At 52.0% G+C, this 19,917-nt stretch overlaps 2 protein-coding genes across 3 annotated transcripts in view; both read left to right on the top strand.

Annotated features, from left to right (window-relative positions):
* The window catches only part of Pak4 (p21 (RAC1) activated kinase 4), a 39,172-nt gene extending 35,252 nt beyond the window's left edge, over nt 1-3,920 (top strand). For both annotated transcript variants that reach the window (XM_041654679.1, XM_041654678.1), the window contains 3 exons: nt 1,949-2,074; nt 2,570-2,704; nt 3,063-3,920. In XM_041654679.1, the coding sequence (XP_041510613.1) occupies nt 1,949-2,074; nt 2,570-2,704; nt 3,063-3,218 (417 nt within the window). In that variant the 3' untranslated portion in view covers nt 3,219-3,920. The remainder of the gene's footprint in view (nt 1-1,948; nt 2,075-2,569; nt 2,705-3,062) is intronic.
* Nucleotides 3,921-4,478: 558 nt separating this feature from the next.
* Nccrp1 (NCCRP1, F-box associated domain containing) lies at nt 4,479-19,549 on the top strand. Its single transcript, XM_041654613.1, has 8 exons — nt 4,479-4,536; nt 4,623-4,772; nt 16,821-17,177; nt 17,542-17,604; nt 17,694-17,745; nt 18,499-18,594; nt 19,146-19,284; nt 19,409-19,549. Exons 1-8 carry the CDS (start codon nt 4,479-4,481, stop codon nt 19,547-19,549), a joined length of 1,056 nt encoding a protein of 351 aa, XP_041510547.1.
* The last annotated feature ends 368 nt before the right edge of the window (nt 19,550-19,917 follow it).

Here is a 19,917-nt window from a genome sequence, read left to right as displayed (position 1 = left end):
CCATCGTGGTAGAGTAGGCAGGAGCCAAGCAGCTCCGGTCTTGGTGGCCAGGAAGCAAAAGAAAACTTGTGCTGAGCCAGGCAATGGTGGCGCACGCCTTTAATCCCAGCACTCGGGAGGCAGAGGCAGGCGGATCTCTGTGAGTTCGAGACCAGCCTGGTCTACAAGAGCTAGTTCCAGGACAGGCTCCAAAGCCACAGAGAAACCCTGTCTCGAAAAACCAAAAAAAGAAAAAGAAAAAGAAAAGAAAAGAAAACTCGTGCTGAGACCTCCTTCCCTTCGTTCAGCCTATAGAGTAGTGCCACCAAGCGCAGGGTGACCCTTGCCCCAGTTAATCCTCAGGCACCCCAAAGTGAGGCACCTCTCAGCCTTCTCCAGCTGTCACCATCACAGCCAGTGCTGGGGTCCCTGCCCTGCCCTGTCCCCGCTTCTGCTGCTGCTAGGGTGGCAGCTGAGCCTTTGTTTGGTGACTGGGAGAACAGCTGACTGATCTGTACCTCACAACAGCCCAGAGAAGGGTCCAGATTGGTGGAGAGCACCGCCCTCACAGAACTGCAAGTTAGAGACTTGCCGGCCCAGAGAAGAAGGGCTGAGGCCACAGGCACAGCTCCAGGCTATGGGCTCCCTAGCTGAGCAGCTGGCTGGAACTTGCTGTGTTAACCTGGCCGGCCTTGAGTTCACAAGATCCTGGCTTTTGTTTGTTTTTTGAGAAAGTGTCTTCTGTGTCTCCCCAAAGTCTGATACCTGCTACACTGCCCCAGGCTGGCTTCTCCTGCTTTAGACTCCAAGAGATTAAGGGCTTGCTCCACTGTCTCTTCCTCCAGACAGGACCCCCAGGGCCTTGTTGCCCTGATACCTAGCACTCAACCGCTGGACACCTGTGCCAGATTTGCTGTGCACCAAATGCCAACCCCTCCTGGTCCTTGTGTCATCCTGACTGCCTCCCTCACTTCAGCAAGCCAGATAACAGTCTGGACCTGTGGTGTGAAGCTGACTTTGCTGGCTTCCCCTCTTTAAACTGAGGTCTTACTCTGAATCTGGGGCCATGGTTGAGTCAGGTAGTACCCGTAGGCCGAGGGACATGAGTTCTGGGGACCAGAAGAGCCATACACATCATCAAGAGTCCAGAAAGGCCCACAGCCCCAAGAGGGTGTGATTCCTAGGTACTAGTTATGGCAGAGGTGCACTCCCCCTAGCTACTAGTTATGGCAGAGGTGCACTCCCCCTAAGTACTAGTTATGACAGAGGTGCGCTCCCCCTAAGTACTAGTTATGACAGAGGTGCGCTCCCCCTAGCTGCTAGTTATGGCAGAGGTGCGCTCCCCCTAAGTACTAGTTATGGCAGAGGTGCACTCCCCCTAAGTACTAGTTATGACAGAGGTGCGCTCCCCCTAAGTACTAGTTATGACAGAGGTGCGCTCCCCCTAGCTACTAGTTATGGCAGAGGTGCGCTCCCCCTAAGTACTAGTTATGGCAGAGGTGCACTCCCCCTAAGTACTAGTTATGACAGAGGTGCGCTCCCCCTAGCTGCTAGTTATGGCAGAGGTGCGCTCCCCCTAAGTACTAGTTATGGCAAAGGTGCGCTCCCCCTAGCTACTAGTTATGGCAGAGGTGTCTAGCCCCTCTCTCTCTTGTGCTCTGTCTCTCTCTTGCTTTCTCTCTCTCACATACAGACATAGGCTGGACTGTGTTCCTCTTGAACCAGTAAATAGCACTTTCTCCCACTAGGTCTAAGGGCCAAGATCCCTGGACTTTCAGAGCCAAGCCTATCTTGGTCCCTGCTGAGCCTTCACTGTGCAGGCCTTGAGCCACATCCTCTAAGACCCTCAGGATACCTGAGAGCCCTGCCAGGAGGGAGCAGAGCCCTCCCCCTGCTGCTCAGTGGAGCCTCTGTGTCTGAAGGCAGCCAGGTAGGGGGCACCTCTGACCTGCAGCCCCTGTCTGCCCAGGTGAAACTGTCCGACTTTGGGTTCTGCGCCCAGGTGAGCAAGGAGGTGCCAAGGAGGAAGTCACTGGTGGGCACACCCTACTGGATGGCCCCAGAGCTAATCTCCCGCCTTCCCTATGGGCCAGAGGTAAGCCTAGCGGTGGCCCCCACCCAGTCCTGAGCAGTGTGTGTGTGAGGATGGCTGATGATGAGGAAGGCCCCGTTGCTAGGGAAAGGTTGCCACTTTGATTCCAGCTGTAGGAGACACCTGGGCCTGCCACTAGATGCTGTGCCCTGTCTAGCCCTGAGGTTTCCTCCCTGTCGGTCGGCAAACTTGATTCCCACTAGACATGGGGGTGGACAGGCTGGAACAAGGTCCCACAGGGAGCCAGGCCAGCGTGAGAATCATTGGGACTCTCAGTCACGGTGGCTCGTAAGTGACAGGAATGGAGCTCAGACACATTAGCAATCCATGGTGGCTGTTGTTCCCTAGACCTGAGAATTCAGGGTAGGCCGGCTTCCGCTGTCCTTGGGTTATAGGCCCAGGACTAAAGAGGTGGGGACCAACTGGGGCCATGCTTCCTGGGCTTACAGAGGATTGACTGCCCTCAGCACTCAGCCCTCTGTCCCTCTCCCACCCTAGGTGGACATCTGGTCACTGGGAGTGATGGTGATCGAGATGGTGGATGGGGAACCCCCCTATTTCAACGAGCCACCCCTTAAAGCCATGAAGATGATTCGGGACAACCTGCCGCCCCGACTGAAGAACCTGCACAAGGTGAACAGAACTAGGCTGTGCCATTGCTGACTCCCGGCGGCACCCCAGGCCAGAGGCAGAGCCTCAGGGACCCTTCAGCCCTAGGCTACCCCAGAGCTTAGGCCCAGGTTGTCTGATTGTATGTCTGTCCTGTTGGAGGATTTGCATGTGGGAAGGGGCTGCCCCCCCCCTCCCCCGTGCTCCCTGCTAAACCACAGAAATGGAAAGGAAATGAGCCTTAGGGATCTTTGGGTGTCGTGCCCCTTGTGGCCCAGTGGTAGCTCCGACCCGCCCTAAGATGCCATCAGCCCACAGGACCTTACAGGAAAGTGGCCCTGTAGCAAGTAACCTTGTCCTGCTGACCTCTGCTCCTCCACAGGCCTCACCATCTCTGAAAGGCTTCCTGGACCGCCTGCTGGTACGGGACCCAGCCCAGCGGGCCACTGCTGCTGAGCTACTGAAGCACCCATTCCTCACCAAGGCGGGACCACCGGCCAGCATCGTGCCCCTGATGCGCCAGCACCGAACTAGATGAGCCGGAGCCAGGTCCTGAACCAAAGAGCCCTAGGGCCCCTTGCCCAGCAGAGGCCAGTAGGGGCCGATCCGCTCCCACAGCCCATGAGACACTGTGGGGAGCCGCCATCACTGTGCTGGGGGTTTCGTGGGACCCAACTACTGAACTCCGGTTTTGGTTCCGTGACTTGTAAAGCAGCACCAGGACATGGGAGCAAGCGAGCTCCATGGGTCCCTCACCCTCCAGGGCAGAGGAGAGAAGGTAGCTGCCCCATCACTGGAAGTCTGCATCAGGGGCCACTGGGGGCACAGATGACACTATGAGAAAGGTTTATGTAGGGGAGAGAGAGTGGTGCACGTGCATGCGTGTGCGTGCATTCAGAAAGTCCACCTCTGTCCTCAGTCTGCCAGTAGGGAACTCGGGCCTTGCCTGGTGCCCAGCCCCTGACCCTGAGCCATTGAAGGGTCAATCATGAATGTTTGAAGAGTGGCCTTTTCCCGGAGCCCCGCACGCTCTTTCCCAGGAGAGACGGGTTGGGCTTCCCCTCCCCACCTCTGCAGCAAATGACTACTGCGCCTGGCCAGCCTGTTTTCTAGGATCTATTTATATTGTCATTTTATAACACTACCCAGGTCCCTGACAGATGGGGTGGCCCAGGTTATGGTCCCCCATCCCCCCACTGCTCCCTCAAATTAGTTTTACAATTAAAACATTTTCTTGTTTTATGTTGTGTGTTGTGTGAAGGCTCCTGTCCCATGATCCCCCGTATCCCGGCGACCTGGAATTATTGTTTCCTCCTTTTTTTTTTTATGGTTTATTTAACTTTATTTTATGTGCATTGGTGTGAAGGTGTCAGATCCCCTGCAACTGGATCTTCAAACAGTTGTGAGTTGCCATGTGGGTGCTGGGAATTGAACCCGGGTCCTCTGGAAGAGCAGTCAGTGCTCTTAACCACTGAGCCATCTCTCCAGCCCCCTTGTTTCCTCCTTTTAAAAAAAGTACTTGTCGTTTTGAGACAGAGTCTTTTAGGCTGACCTCAGCTTGCCATGAAGCCTGGGTTAGCGGCAGGCTCTCAGCACTCCCCTGCCTCTGTCTCCTGATTGCTTCTGTGATTACAGGAGAATATTGCCAGTCTCCACACATGGCCTTGACCTGGAAGTGGTAGGTGTTGGTCCTCTAGTGTAGGAACCAGCAGACGAGCTCTTTGGGGTTAACTGAGGCTCAGTTCCTGGAGCTAGCAGCCAGGGACACGGGTCTAAGGAGAAGCCTCCAAGCCCAACGATGGGAGTAGCGGCGAGCACCCTGCCTTTGTTGTCTGAGATCCCCCAAGAGGAAGCTAGTGGGGGAGTGAGGGCCAGCTGGCTCCCAGCCACCGGGATTTGGACTCCGGGCTGTGCAGTCCACCCCATGTCCACTGCCATACAGCTCTGGCAGGGTCGGGACCGTATGTGGTGGAGCCATGCCAGTGCCTGGTGACCTTCCAGATGGAGAGATTCCAGAGCCCTGCAGCTGGGTACCTGAGCTCCCTGCGATCCCCTTGGCGACTGAACGCTTCTGGGAGGTTCCACAGTGCAGGTGAAGAAATGACCCAGGACCCCTGCCGTATGCTCTACTCCAAGTTTGAACAGGTTTGAACATCTTCAGTCACTGTCCCTGCATTTGGGAGGGTGGCTCCGGGTCTCACAGAAGTTTCTGTGAGAGGTCCACCCCTCTCCCAGCTCTGCCTCCTGCCCCTGTCATCTGTGCAGAAATGTCCCCAAGGGCCAGCCACCTACTGTCTATAACACCCAACCCTGACTGCCCCAGTCAGGACGTCAGTCACACTGTCGGGAAGACTGGAGGAATTACCCAGACTCACGGGGCCACTCAGTGGTGGTACCCCAACCCTGGAAAGAAGGTCACCTCTGCTGTGGCTGGAGCGAGATGACTCCCCCCAGTTGCCCACCCTGAACTTGAAGGGTATCTTCCTGGGCAGAGCCTTCTTGGTGCCTTGGCAAGACTGTTTCTACACTGCGCTTTTAGACTGCAGAGCAGGACCCCAGGCGTGCCACCTGCGGAGGCAGCATAGACGAAAGAATGAAATTATCATCTTGCTTTGCCCAGATGCCACACTCTCCAAGCAATGAATCAACTCAGCTGGGTGGGAAGGCGGGTGACAAGTGGGGCCCAAGAGTTCGAGGTGTTTATTCTTCAAGTCAGAGGGGTGTGAACGGAGAACCCAAACAAATGGTGGAAACTGGTCAGACCTGCGGGTCTCTAAAGTATTCAGCCTTGGTCCACCCTGAGAATTTGCAAATTTGATTTCCTGGGTTCCGCCCAAGCTGAATCAGGACCTGGGTGGGCCCATCAACCTGTATGTCAACAAGGGACTCTTGACATCTGCTCCATACGGAAACAACAGGAAAAAAAGGCAACCTTTCTGTGCTAAACACGAAGCTGGAATTTGGTCCTTCCTGGGCCCTCCTTCCTGGGCCCTCCATCCTGGGACTGTAACCTCTTGCATCAGGACAGTTCCTTTATAAGGACTTGACCCAAGGGTTGCACCATCTCTTCATTGGCCAGGTGTTTGGCCATGCCCAGGGGCATGGCAGGCTGGAAAATGTCCTTGCTATGCCATGGACCCACCCCAGTGGCTCACTGGATTTGCTGGGTTTCCCCATAGGAACTGGCTTAATGACACATCAGAGAGCTCAAAGGCAGGATATAGTTTGTGCCGGAAGCTCCCAGACAAGACACAGTGTGTGCCAGAAGCTCCAGACAGGACACAGTGTGTGCCAGAAGCTCCCAGACAAGACACAGTGTGTGCCGGAAGCTCCAGACAAGACACAGTGTGTGCCGGAAGCTCCAGACAAGATACAGTGTGTGCCGGAAGCTCCAGACAGGACACAGTGTGTGCCGGAAGCTCCCAGACAAGACACAGTGTGTGCCGGAAGCTCCAGACAAGATACAGTGTGTGCCGGAAGCTCCAGACAAGATACAGTGTGTGCCGGAAGCTCCAGACAAAACACAGTGTGTGCCAGAAGCTCCAGACAAGAATGGTGCTCTCCACCATGCAGTACTCAGGAAGCTGGTTCGTTTCACCCTGAGGAAGAAAAATGGCCTTACCGATTGAACAAGAGGGCAGCCTACATGCTTGTGAGATGCTTGGCTGGTAAAGGTGTCTGTCGCCACGCCCAGTGACCTGAGTGCATAGTATAGGACCCCAGGACCTACTGGGTGGAAAGAGAGCCCACATGGTGGCGGAGAGATCCAATTTCTTTGCGTTGTCCCCTGAGACAGACAAAAACAAGATATTAAAAAATTTTAAAGGCAGCTTAGATTTGTGCTGTCCAAAACAGCAAAAGTGGGTGCCTATTTAATTTTAAGCTAATGTATGACCCAGTGGAGTATTTGCCTACATCCATGAGACCCTGGATTTAATTCTCAGCACCACAAGATCAAACAAAAATTTACATAAAATGAAATGAAAAGCAGTCTGGTGCTGGAGAGCTGGCTCAGCGGCTAAGAGCACTGGCTCATCTTGCAGAGGACCCGGGTTTGACTTCAGCACCAACGTGGCAGCTCACGGATGGTCCCTTGAGTGTCTAGGAAATTGACTGGCATGTCCCACACCAATGCTCTTAACTGCTGAACTGAACTCCAGCCCCAGCTGCTTTTTCCTTTTTATTCAGCCTGGGATTCAGCCCATGGGATGACTCCGCTCATGCTCAGGGTGTTGTCCCACCTCGGCTAATTTAGATGTCTGTGAGGGACAGAGGCCTCTCCTCGGTGGCTCTAAACCGTCAGGCTAGCCATCAGTATATAAATTCCATGTGGCTTTCCCTCAAGTGTTTGGTCATGGCAGTGAAAGGCTGTGACCAAAAGCAGACAGAAGAAGTTGTCCACGACCGCAGAGTCAAAAAGAACACCAGAAAAGAAAAAAACTATACGCAGAATATAAATGAAAAATAAAGGGCTGGAGAGATGGCTCAGAGGTTCAGAGCATTGCCTGCTCTTCCAAAGGTCCTGAGTTCAATTCCCAGCAACCACATGGTGGCTCACAACCATCTGTAATGGGGTCTGGTGCCCTCTTCTGGCCTGTAGGCATATACACAGACAGAATATTGTATACATAATAAATAAATAAATATAAAAAAAAGAACTTTAAGCCGGCGGTGGTGGCGCATGCCTTTAATCCCAGCACTCGGGAGGCAGAGGCAGGCGGATCTCTGTGAGTTCGAGGCCAGCCTGATCTACAAGAGCTAGTTCCAGGACAGGAACAAAAAGCTACGGAGAAACCCTGTCTCGAAAAAAAAAAAAGAAAAAGAAAAATAGTTGATAGTATAAAAACCAAGATGCTTCACTTAGACCAGACATGGCGGTACAGCTGTCTTCCCAGCACACAAAAGGCTGAGGCAGGAAGAGAGAGAGTCCCAGGCCACCTGGGTTACATAGTGAGTACCTGACTCAAAATGAACTAAGTAATCAAATAATTTTCATGTGTAACAAGCAGGCTTCAGAATGTAATAGGTGGGTTTCTGAATGGGCAAAATATTCGCGAACACTGATGCTGCTCAGACTGAATGAAGCAGTTCTTCCCATGAGCCTCCTGGAGCTGCACTGACCCCTCAGGAAGGCAATACTTCTCACATGCCTGCCCTGCTGAGACTTGAGACAGAATCTAGCAAGCGTAAGAACACAAGCACAGCAGGGACGTGGGTGATAGCTTAGCCAGACTAGGTGGAAAGGAAGCGCCCAAAGGACGTGAGGCCACCTGATTCATTATCCAAGAAATGCACGTTCCAAAAGGGGTGCCATTGTACACTACCCATCTAAACTGGCTGCTACCTCAAGATGGACCCAGGATTGATGACAGTAGGGACCGTGGGCTGAAAGCTCTAAAACTGCGAGCCAAGTCTTCCTTTTAAAAGACAAAATCCCGTGCTTGCTTAGGCAGCATATATACTAAAAGACAAAATCCCAGGTGTGGTGACACACTGCCTTTAATCCCAGCACTCGGGAGGCAGAGGCAGGAGGACCTCTGTGATTTTGAGACTAGCTTGGTCTATGGAGTGAGTTCCAGGACAGTCAGGGCTGCACAGAGAAACACTGTCTTGAGAAACCATAGATAGATGGATAGACAGATAGACAGACAGATAGTTAAATGCATGAGGCTCAGGAGATTGCTCAATGGGCAAATGTGTTCTCCATGCAAACATGAAGATCTGAGTTCAAATCCCCAGAACCCAGGGAAAGCTAAGGTATTGTAGATTATGTCTGTAAATTCAATGTTCCTAGAGTAAGATGGGAGGTGGACACAGGAGAATCCCTGAAAGCTTGTGAACCATCCAGCCTAGGGTCTGCAGCATCTCGAACAAGGTGGAAGGTGAGGATTGACACTTGAGGTTTTCCTATGACCTCCAATACACACACACACATGCAGGCACGCACGCACGCACACACGCATGCACACAGGCAGGCATGCAGAAGAAGCATGTCTCAGTGGTAGAGCCCTTGCGTAGAATCCCCCAGTGAGGGGCTGGGGACATGGCTCAGTGATACAGCCCCTGCCTAGAATCCCCCAGTGAGGGGCTGGGGTGTGGCTGAGCAGCAGAGGGCTTGCCTAGACCTATTAGTGAAGGGCTGGATGCATGCATATATTGTTCCCTGCAGAGCAGAGCTGGATCACATCCATCTACCTCATCAAACAATATTTAACCCAATCTGCTTTTCTTCCCAACCAGCCTGGCTGCCCCTTCCCACTCCTGCATCTCTGACTTATGTCCCTTTCCAGCCCTGCATGCCACCCCCCAGCAGGCACAAGTCCTGTGTTCATGGGACACATATTGATTTAGCCACAGAGTAAAGATTTGGATGCAGGATGTCTGGGCATGGTTCCTCTCCAAAGCAGTGTCTGGCCTCCACTTCTTTCCTGCTCAGCAGGCATGGTCACAGCCCAAGACTGAGACAAACAGTAAACAGAACCTGTGGAGGCCCTGCCCTGGCAAGGCAACATTCTAGCAAGGTGAGCCAGATGGTGACCCAGAGAGCCACACATTCAGACAGATCACAGAGAGGGCAGGAAGCCAGGAAGTGTAATACTGAAGGGTGGAGTGGGTACAGCAGGCCTGGCCTAGGGGCCCCAGCAGCAATGGGGCTGTGCCTGGGTCCACAGGCACCACACTGGTACGAGAGATTAAGAACAGCGTCTCCAGACTGAGGAAGGGACAAACTGAAGACAGGCACTGAAATATCAATAAAGCCTTGCAGACAGGAGGAGGAGCATGTGCAAAGACCATAAAGTGGGGTGAAGGTGGAGGCCTGAGCGCTAGCTGGAACAGGGGGGCACCGTGTGGACGGCCTCAATGAGTAGTTAGGGTGAAGCTAAGCCAACTGCCAGGACAAAGGCCCAGGCAGCCTACTGCTTCAGAACAGTGATCTTGGTTTTGTTCTTGTGGTGATGGGAATGGAACTTAGAGCTTGGAGTACAGTGGTCTATCTACCACGTGAGGAATCCGAGACCATGGCAGCAGTGCTACCCTGGGGGCTTGTTAGTAGTCAGCTGTTCAGCCTGATGCACTGATGAACTAGGATTCCAGTCCGAGCCACCAGATCCAACTCTGTCTCAAAATAAAGTGAAAGAGACCTTGGAGGATAGCAGCAGAAGACACAACTAGAATCCCCCAGTGAGGGGCTGGGGTGTGGCTCAGGGGTAGAGCCCCTGCCTAGAATCCCCCAGTGAGGGGCTGAGGTGTGTAGCTCAGGGGTAGAGCCCCTGCCTAGAATCCCCCAGTGAGGGGCTGGGGTGTGGCTCAGTGGTAGAGACCCTGCCTAAAATCCCCCAGTGAGGGGCTGAGGTGTGGCTCAGTGGTAGAGACCCTGCCCAGAATCCCCCAGTGAGGGATTTGGGGTCCTGGAGCAGCCATACTGGGAGGATGTGTAACCTCTACAAGGTTGTGCCTAGCAAAAGATCTTCTTGTCCCTGGCCTAATCTTGTTCCTCTTTTGGTTCCCAGCCATGGGCAAAGATCTTGTATCACCCATGCTCCCCACACAGTGTCAATCAGGCCCAAGCCAACAAGGCCAATGGTGACTTCTGATGCCTTCACGACTGTGAGCCAAAATAACCTTTTCTGTGATGAACTGGACTACATTTGCGGTACTTATGATAAATTTTCTGTGTTCTTTTTTTCTTTCTTTCTTGGGGTCTCATGTATTGTAGTAATATGAGCTGCAGGGCTGCGTCCCTGGCACCCGGCCGCCCGCACGGCTAGCTTTACCCGAAATAATTACACGGAAACTGTATTCTTTTAAACACTGCTTGGCCCATTAGTTTCAGCCTCTTATTGGCTAGCTCTTACATTTCGATCTAACCCATTTCTATTAATCTGTGTAGCCCACGAGCTGGCTTACCAGGAAAGATCTTAACCTGCGTCTGCCTGGAGTGGGAGAATCATGGTGACTCCTCGACTCAGCTTCTTTCTCCCAGCCTTCTGTTCTGTTTACTCCTCCCACCTATGTTTTAACCTATGAGGGCCAGCCAAGCAGTTTCTTTATTGCTTAACCAATGAAATCAACAGATTGATATATGACACTCCCACATCACTTCCCCTTTTTCTGTTTAAACAAAAAAAGGAAGGCTTTAACTTTAACATAGCAAAATTACATATAACAAAACAGTTATCAAGCAAGAATTACAGTTACAATATTTATATCTATTTTATATTTTATCATAACAATGGAAAACTATAACTATCTATTCATTGTTCAACTCCATCAAAGACTCCAGAAGGATATAATATTACCTAACAAACACGAAGTCCAAAACTTTAGAAATAACAGAGACATCTCGCTGCCTGGACAGTCACCCAAAGTTCTTTTGTACCGTTGGGGCATCCATCTTCAGCCTTCAGGCCCAAAGTATCCAGCAGACATTTTCATCAAGCAGGAAATTCCAAAGACAGTTCAGTCTCTTTCTGCTGTATCCTGCAGAATGTCTCGCAGACTCTTTCATGAGTCAGAAACCCCGAAAGACCATCTCACCTTTAGGCAAGTTCAGCAGTCCTCTCTCTGCAGGTTCTCTGTGTCCAGTTCATGCATCAGTCCAGGCAAGAGCAGTTTCTTGCCCAAATGGCTATCAAACTCCATAAGGATCCTCTTCGATGCCCATCTTCCTCTTGAAGTAGATTGGTGCTGCCAGGAGCAGAGTGTCTCATTGTCATGAAAAGTCCTAAGTTATTAAAACATTAAATGCCATATTCTGCAGTCTTTGAAAGATATGAAGAATGTCTATCTAACTGAAATATATCTCTATATATCTAGAAAATCTAACTAACATGACTACAAGCTTGACTATTATTAATGATTATCCATTAACAACCTATATTTTCTAATTATACATTATACTTTTAAAATGAACTACACAATCACAATACCTTAATCAAGAGCAGAAATACATATACATATAGCAAAATTGACCTTAAAATCCACACCAATGCAGATTATTCATACCTATATCAATGGATCCCAGCGCTGTTTGTGAACGCCCTACCTGCAATCCTGCCTCTACCTTCTGGGGCATTTTCCACCATGTTCCATTTCTTCACTCCCAGGAGTGTGCCAAGTCAGCACCCTACAAGTCCAGTCCTCTTGGTTATAAGCTAACTTAAGCCTCCTTGGACAAATGCTTTTATTTTTATTTTCTGTCACATGAGTGCCCATGAGGCCCACTGTTATAGTTATTTTCTACATCCCTTTAATTAGAGTATAGAGAAAATGACTGGATTCTCGATTGTTTTGTTTCCGATCAAGATATAATTAAAACTTGATAAATACACTGATTTTAAAAACATCCCAGATGTGGCCGGGCAATGGTGGCGCACACCTTTGATACCAGCACTTGGGAAGCAGAGGCAGGCAGATCTCAGTGAGTTCGAGACCAGCCTGGTCTACAAAGTGAGTTCCAGAACAGCCAGGACTGTTACACAGAGAAATCCTGCCTCAATATATATATATATATATATATATATATATATATATATATATGTATATATATTAATGTTTTTTGACAAATACATATACCCATGTGATAACCAGAGTTAAGACAGAATTTCCCTGGCCGGCTGCAGTGACACACGCCTTTAATCCCAACACACAAGAGGCAGAAGCAAGTGGATCTCTGTGAGTTACAGGCTAACCTGGTCTACACATCTAGTTCCAGGACAGCCTGGGCTACAAAGTTAGACCTTGTACCCCATTGCCCATGAAACGTCACTCATGCCGCTTGACTGTAATTCCTTTAGCCTCCAATGGCCATCAGCATGATTTCTGTGATGTTAGTTAATCTCGCCTTTTCCAGTATTTATATAAAGGAAATCATGCCATAGGTGCCATTGTTAATATAAATGAAACCATGCTATAGGTACTATTGTTTTGCCTGTTATTTATTTATTTATTTATTTATTTATTTTCGCTTTTTCGAGACAGGGTTTCTCTGTGGTTTTGGAGCCTGTCCTGGAACTAGCTCTTGTAGACCAGGCTGGTCTCGAACTCACAGAGATCCACCTGCCTCTGCCTCCCAAGTGCTGGGATTAAAGGCGTGCGCCACCACTGCCCGGTGCCTGTTTTTTATTGGTAGGGATTTTTAGACTTGTCCACACATCCACATTCTCATGTGTTTGGATAGTTCGTTCCTTTTATCTGCTGAGTAGAGAGAATCCCGGTGTATCGGTGTAGCAGTAAGATGAGCTCTCTGCTGCTATAACAAAATTCCTGAGACCCTCAACTTTGAAAAATGAGATGGAGCTGGGTGGTGCATCAGCACTTGAGAGCAGCTGTTGCTTTTCCAGAGGACTGGGGTTTCATTCCCAGAACCTGCAGTGTTCAGTATTAGTTCTTCAATATTGCTTGAAGATGCATTACATTCCTTTATGCTGCAGAATATTTGTTTAATGATGCAGAGATATGTTGCATTCTTTCATGTTGTGTTTGTTTAACTCTAAAGCTGTGTTACTTTGCCTGCCTGAAATACCTCATTGTTTTAATAAAGAACTGAACATCCAGTAGCTAGGTAGGAGAAAGGAATAGGTGGGGCTGGTAAGCAGAGAGAATAAACAGGAAGAGGAGGAGAGAAGGATGCCAGGGGCCAGCCACCACACAACCGGTCATGGAATAAGAAGTAAAGAAAGACATAGAATAGAGAAAGGGAAAAGCCCAGAGGCAAAAGGTAGATGGGATAATTTAAGAAAATCTGGCTAGAAACAAGCAAAGCTAAGGCTAGACATTCATAAGAAAGAATGTATTTATTTGGTAGCTGGGTGGTGAGCTCCCAAATATTAAAAAAACAAACAACAAAAAACAAAGCAAAACAACACAGCTACATACAGGGGAGTTCACAACCATCTGTAGCTCCAGTTCCTGGGTTTCTGATGTCCTCTTCTGACCTCTGAGGGCACCAGGCATGCATGTGGTAAACAAACATGCATGCAGACAAACATATACCCATAAAATAAATAAGAGAGCAGATCTCTGAGTTCAAAGCCAACCTGGTCTGCACAGTGTGTCCTAAGCCAACCAGTGTAGTAAGAACACTATACAATACATCTTGTTTGTTTCTTGAGACAGGTTTTTCTATATAACAGAACTGTCCTAGAACTCACCCTGTAGACCAGGTTGGCCTTGAACTCATAGAGATCCGCCTGCCTTTGCCTTTGTTGGGGTTAAAGATGTACGTCATCTCTGTCTGGCTAAACTAGTAAAAAAGAAAAGGCTTAATTTGGTTCACAGCCTCAGAGGTCTTATATCACCTCTGACCTCGTTGCTTCTGGTCACTGTGAGGACTCACAGTGGAGCCAAGCCACACTTACATGGTGGTCAGGAAGTGAAGGAACAAAATGGAGAGAGGTAGAAGTCCCTTGTCCTCTGAAGGGCACCTTCTGGACCCCACCTCTGAAAGGTCTAATCACCTTCTGCCAGTGCCACGTTGGAGACCATGCCCATGTTAACACGGTCCCTGGTGAGCACCCAGACTCCAGCTACATCCCCGGGTGTTAATCCAGGTGTGTGCGCACGAGCTGTTCCAGTGCGGGGCTGCCACGACCAGCGTGTGAGCCTCTGCGTGAGCGCTTCTGCGCGAGCATGTGCTCTAAGTGCTCTTAGCTAACCGCCACACTGGAGACATTCCTGGCCTTCCGGTGGCCAGAGCAGAAGCTGGAGACTTAGCACTGGGACCCACTCTCTCTGAAAGAGCAAAAGCTGCACACCCTGAGTCCCCATAATCAGGCAAACCCGAGGCTCTGGGGCCCAGCCAGATTCCTGCGATGGGACAAGGAAGCTCCCCTGTGAATCAGATATACCCCAGGATTTGGGGGCCACTGAGCATGGAGGCACAGACAAGAAGGAAAGAAAAAGCCTAAGATAGCGCCACAGTAGAGGCCCTGCCTAGAATCCCCCAGTGAGGGGCTGGGGGTGTGGCTGGGGCACAATCTGGGTGAATATTCACAGAGCCCAACACAAAGAAACAATCCAGCACATTCCACAGGCCGTGTGACAGCCCAGCGCCATAGCTGGGACTTGGAGGACAGCCTGAGCTCCTTAAGAATATATTCTCAAAGAAAACAAACAGATAAATACTTCAGAGTAGGACGGGGCATATTAGTTTCGGCCAGAGGGAGGGGTGGGTAAGGATAATGGGGGATAATATAATCAAAGCACATTTTTAAATCATATCTGTTTATGTATGTATGAATTAGGGAAGGATTAAATATATTTTTAAAAGAACAGAAAGCCTCTGTAGTCCTGGGCTTCTTCCTCCAGGTTCCTGCAGGCTGCAGCCACACCTTGCCCCGGATTCTGGGCCCACTCATCAGGCTTCCCTCCCACCCACCGTGACAGGCCTGAGGTAGGCGGGCGGGATTGTAGCTAGGACAAGGAGTGTGGGCCGGGGTGGCCCCAGGAGTGCGTGCAGTCTTGTGTGTGCCGTGGGCTCATCCGCTGAGGTGTGGCACCTGGAAGGTATATTTGTCACCTCAGCCCTCCTAGGGCCTGGTGACTTCCCAGCCCTTCAGTGTGCAGGTCAACAGCCAACAGCCAACAGCCTCCTGCCTCAGCTCCCTGAGCTGTGCCCACGCTTTATCACGGGCTCTCGCTGCTGCGCGTGCATGGGTCTAAGTCAAGAACTCTAATAACTATAATATCAACATCTATCATCGGCTGAAGTCCTCGTCACCGTGAGCCCGTAGCTTTGTTTCTTGATTCAAATCTGATCACTGTTGAGCACACCTGAGACTTCCTGGGCGTCTGTCCAACTTGCCACGTCCATGCTGTGCAACCTCCAGTGAATCACTAGACCTTTCTGGGTCTCTGTTTCTTCACTGGCAAAATGGGCGGAACGACAGGGTGGGTTCTTTCTAAGATGGATGAGGAGACAGGATGGCTTACCCTGTTTCCAGGCTGGAAACAATGAGAGCAAGGCAGGCATCATAATTGGAGTGTGAACTGAGCATGAGCACCACTCCAAGAGTCTGAAGGACAGGGAGTGTGGAAGTGTGCGCGGGTCTAGCCTGGGAGAATGGGATAGCAATGGCAGCACACACAGGGCATGTGGTACAGCTTGTGTAACAACCTCATTTAGACAGTAGAAGTAGGAAGATCAGAAGTTCAAGGCCAGCCTGGGCTACGTATAGACTATGTCTGGAAACAAAACAAAATAAAATACAAAAGCCCCTAAATAACAGCAAAATAACCAAAAAGCCAGTAGTAGCTTGCCCAGGGCTGATGGGGGTGAGATCTGGGTGGGGGGCTTCAGGCCCCAGATCTGCTTCCAAATTGCCCATCTTCTCATTGCTCCTCCTCTTTGTTAGTGAAATAGGTTTAAGGCGCCCTTCTGGCACCAAAGTTCCGGCTAGGGATGGTCTCCACTCAGGGCCAACCAGAACGGGGTGGGGATGGGCTACAGGCAGGAAGAGGCCTTGGGTATCTGGCCCTACAGGTTCCTGACGCCCCAAAGCCCTGCCTCCTCGGTGCCCCATCCTTCCTGGGGGAGGAGGCAGGGAGGGACAGTCACCCAGAGTAGCCCAGTCAGGGGCTACCGCCTCCAGGCTCCATGGGTCGCCCACCTCTGACATCTCTGTTTCCGGCTTCACCCTGACCTATTTTGTTTTTCGGAATAACAAAAATGTCTGAGTACCTGAGAAGTGTCTCAGGAGAGGTGAAGACGTGCTGGAGGCTAGACCCCTGCCCCAGCCCACTGGGGTTAGCTTTAACTGGCTTCAGTCCTGCGGGGTCAGCCTTAAGGAGGTTACATGTCATCAGAGAGCCTGACTTAGCCCCAGGCGCTAGGAAAGGTCCTCAGCTGGCCTTGGGGAAACTGGGGCAGTGGAGTGAGAAGCTGAGGGGGCAGAGACTGAACCCCTTCTGAAGGAGGAGGACTGCAGCCTGGACTCCTGGATCTGAGGGAGGACAGCTGGTGTCTGAACCCCTGGATCTGGGAAGGTAGGCTGTGAACCTAGAACTCTAGGTTAGGAGGAGGAGGAGTTTGCATACCGGACTCCTGGTCTGAGGGAGGAGGGCCCCCGGGATTCGGATCCTTCCCCTAACACACCCTCTCTTAAATGCCTGATGACTTGTCCCACCCCTCCACCCCCAGTTAACCTGGATCCTAGGAACCGCGACCCAGTCAACCAAACCTTAGGGTTAGAGAAGCCACAGGACAGAGACGCGCTCAGCGGCAGGATGGAAGCTGAGGGGTCCCAGAACTCTGAGGAGCTGCCACCGCCTGCACAGTCCCCACCACCACCGCCGTCCCCAAGGTCTCCCTTGTCCCCGGAGACTCCTGAGCTCCCAGAGCCCAAGGCGCCCACCGAGGTCGAAGCCAGGCAACTGCTGCTGGAAGAATGGGGACCCCTGAGCGGGAAGCTCGAGCTGCCCCCGAGCCTCAGCTGGAGGCTGCTGTTTCTGGAGCGGCCGCTCTACCGCAACCTGCTCAGCTCACCCAACCCCGAAGGTGGGGACGCAGCTGGGGACACCTGGCGCGCTGCTCAGACCCTCCGTCTTTTCATCTTCCTCTGTGGTTCCTCGTCTGTCACTGCACGTCTGTGTTTCCGTATCTCTATCCTACTCTGCATATGGTCTCGGTGCGTGTCTCACCCTGTCTCTCTCCCTCGCCTCGGCCTGTGTTTCGGTCCCTTTCTCTAGATTTCGTCTGGAGCTCCGTCTGAGACTCACCATAACCGCCCACCGTCCTCCTTAGTCCCTGCTAGGCTGGTCGAGCCCGGCTTGGGTTCCTGCCCTTCCAGTTTAGCTCCAGGGGAAGGAAGACGGGAGGAGGTAGGCACTGACCTAAGGCTCGGTTCCCCTTTGTGATTCAGGCATTAATATCTACCAGCCGGCGCCCCCTACGGGTCCCACGCGGAAGCCCCTGACAGACCTGGGTAAGTGTTGGGGGCTCTGCCAGGGAGGATGGCGCCCCTCAAGGAATGAAGTCTCACCAACCAACGCTTTTTTCCTCCCCACCGGCCAGGTAATTTCCGCGGATGGTACATTACTACTGAGAACCTGCAGGGGCCCCTCAGGTGAGTTGCCACAGGGGTGGGGATGGGGTGGAATTCCACCTTCCCTTCTCCAGCCTTCTTTGCTGTTCTCCTGCAGAAGAACCTCTTTCTTGCTCTGGTGAGAGGATTAGTCATAACAGAATCCCTATTAAACATGCAACTTAGGCACCCAAGAAGTCTGGCCAGCACACAGTAGGTGTTTGATAAAACTTACTCTCATCCTCTTTCCCTGGGAGAGAGTGACCTGGGTCCTCTACTGACCACAGTCCAGCTCCTGTATGGTGAATTCTAGGCAGAGGCTCTACCACTGAGCCACGCCTCCAGCCCCTCACTGGGGGATTCTAGGCAGGGGCTCTACCACTGAGCCACACCCCAGCCCCTCACTGGGTATTCTAGGCAGGGGCTCTACCACTGAGTCACACCCCAGGGCCTCACTGGAGGATTCTAGGCAGGGGCTCTACCACTGAGCCACACCCCCAGCCCCTCACTGGGGGATTCTAGGCAGGGGCTCTACTACTGAGGACCCCTAGTCCTCTCTTTACTTCTTATTTTAAGATAGGGTTGCACTAAGTGTCAGCTCTCTTCTGGAGCAGAGGGCTTGTGTACATTGTCCTCTAGGGTCTCCTAGGAACCAAGACTTCAGGCCCTCATGAATGGAGGTGGAGGGACGGATTCGGGGAGATTCCCCTGCTGTCACTAGAGCCCTGTGACCATGCTTCCTGCTCCCTGGGCGACCTCAGGCCCAGACCCATGTCCTCTCTTGTTCCTCTGCAGCTGGACCGTGAAGGAACAATGTGTGAACCTGCTGGCCAAGAAGCTTTGGGAAGAACTGCTGGATGATGAACAGCCTGACATCACCATCATGGACTGGTGAGCCCCACCCACCTGGATGCCCCGCCCTGCCTGGCTGCCTGATCATGGCTGTCCCAGGCTCCCCAGAGCTCAGGCTTTCCTGTCCCCTTGACATGTGGTCCCACCGGGTCCTGCCTCCACTGGCCCTTTGTTACAGCCTTTGTGTCTTTCAGGAATCAATTGGGTGGGGTCCCTCTGGGCCAGGCTGTTCCTTTACCCGCTGAAGACTGCACCCCTCTGTGATTCCAAGATTCCCCTCTTCTTGTTAAGGGGCAGTTTCACAGGGCTCCACCTGGACGCCTACCCCAGTTATACGAAGGGGCCATCCACCTTTGCTCCAGTGCCCTGCATTCCCCACCCCATCCCTAACCTCCGCTACACCTTCATCTTGCTCTTCCCCCTGCCTGTACCCCATTTCACCTTGATTCCCACCTGCTCCTCCCCATCTACATATATAGTGTCACTTTTGGTGACATGTCTACTCCCCCACTAGACAGGGCATGGGGTTGGATCTGGAGGGCTGAGATGATGGGCTAGCTGCATGGTGGTGAAAGCCTGCCCTCCTCCAGGTTCGAGGACAGCCGCCTGGACCAGTGTGTTTACGAGCTGCACGTCTGGTTGCTAGCAGCTGACCGCCGCACTGTCATTGCCCAGCACCACGTGGCCCCTCGGACCAATGGCAGAGGTCCCCCTGGCCGTTGGGTTCAGGTGAGATGCCTTGACAGGTCCTGCCCACACAGGTGTTCTTTCCCAAACCTTGGGCAGAGGGAGGAGGGACAACAGGCTGTGGCCACCCTGCTGAGACTTTCTTCCTAACCCTGGGCTGCCACAGGTGTCCCACGTCTTCCGCCAGTACGGTCCCGGAGTGCGCTATGTCCACTTCCAGCACAAGGCCAAGAACCGCATGGAGGCTGGCGGGCTGCGGAGGACAAGGGTGACCGACTCCTCAGTGTCTGTGCAGCTCCGGGAGTGACTACTGACCGGCTCGCCAAGTCTATCATGACCCTTGGAAGTCCCTGGTGTTTGTCACCTCTGAGCCCTTAGCATTTCCATGATGCTACTGCTTCCTACCCCTCCCTATGTGTGTGCATAGCCAAAATCTGACCCCCTTGGTCACCTCCCTGACCTCTGTTCACCCTGACCCCTGCTCACCCCTGACCCCTCCTTACCTCCCTTATCCCTGTTCACCCTGACTCCTCCTTACCTCCCTGGTTCCTCTTCACCCCAACCCTGTTCACCTCTGACCCCTCCTTACCCCCTGATTCCTGCTTACCCTGACCCCTCCTTACTTCCCTAAACCCTGTTCACCCCTCGCTCTTCTTCAACCCCTGACCTCCCCCT

Source organism: Microtus oregoni, unplaced genomic scaffold, assembly GCF_018167655.1.
Source record: "Microtus oregoni isolate MIOR12 unplaced genomic scaffold, Mior012 000006F_ref0000085, whole genome shotgun sequence".
NCBI classification, from domain to species: domain Eukaryota; kingdom Metazoa; phylum Chordata; class Mammalia; order Rodentia; family Cricetidae; genus Microtus; species Microtus oregoni.
The sequence above is the reverse complement of the archived record's forward strand: the minus strand, read 5'-3'. Positions and strand labels throughout refer to the sequence as shown.

What these genes read in the sequence shown, in the direction of transcription:
- Nccrp1 (XM_041654613.1), top strand. Translation starts at nt 4,479, where the DNA reads ATGGGAGTAGCGGCGAGCACCCTGCCTTTGTTGTCTGAGATCCCCCAA. An exon ending in GATCCCCCAAGAGGAAGCTA is followed by an intron (nt 4,537 to 4,622) that starts GTGGGGGAGTGA and finishes ACTGCCATACAG; the next exon opens with CTCTGGCAGGGTCGGGACCG. An exon ending in CCCCTGGCCGTTGGGTTCAG is followed by an intron (nt 19,285 to 19,408) that starts GTGAGATGCCTT and finishes GGGCTGCCACAG; the next exon opens with GTGTCCCACGTCTTCCGCCA.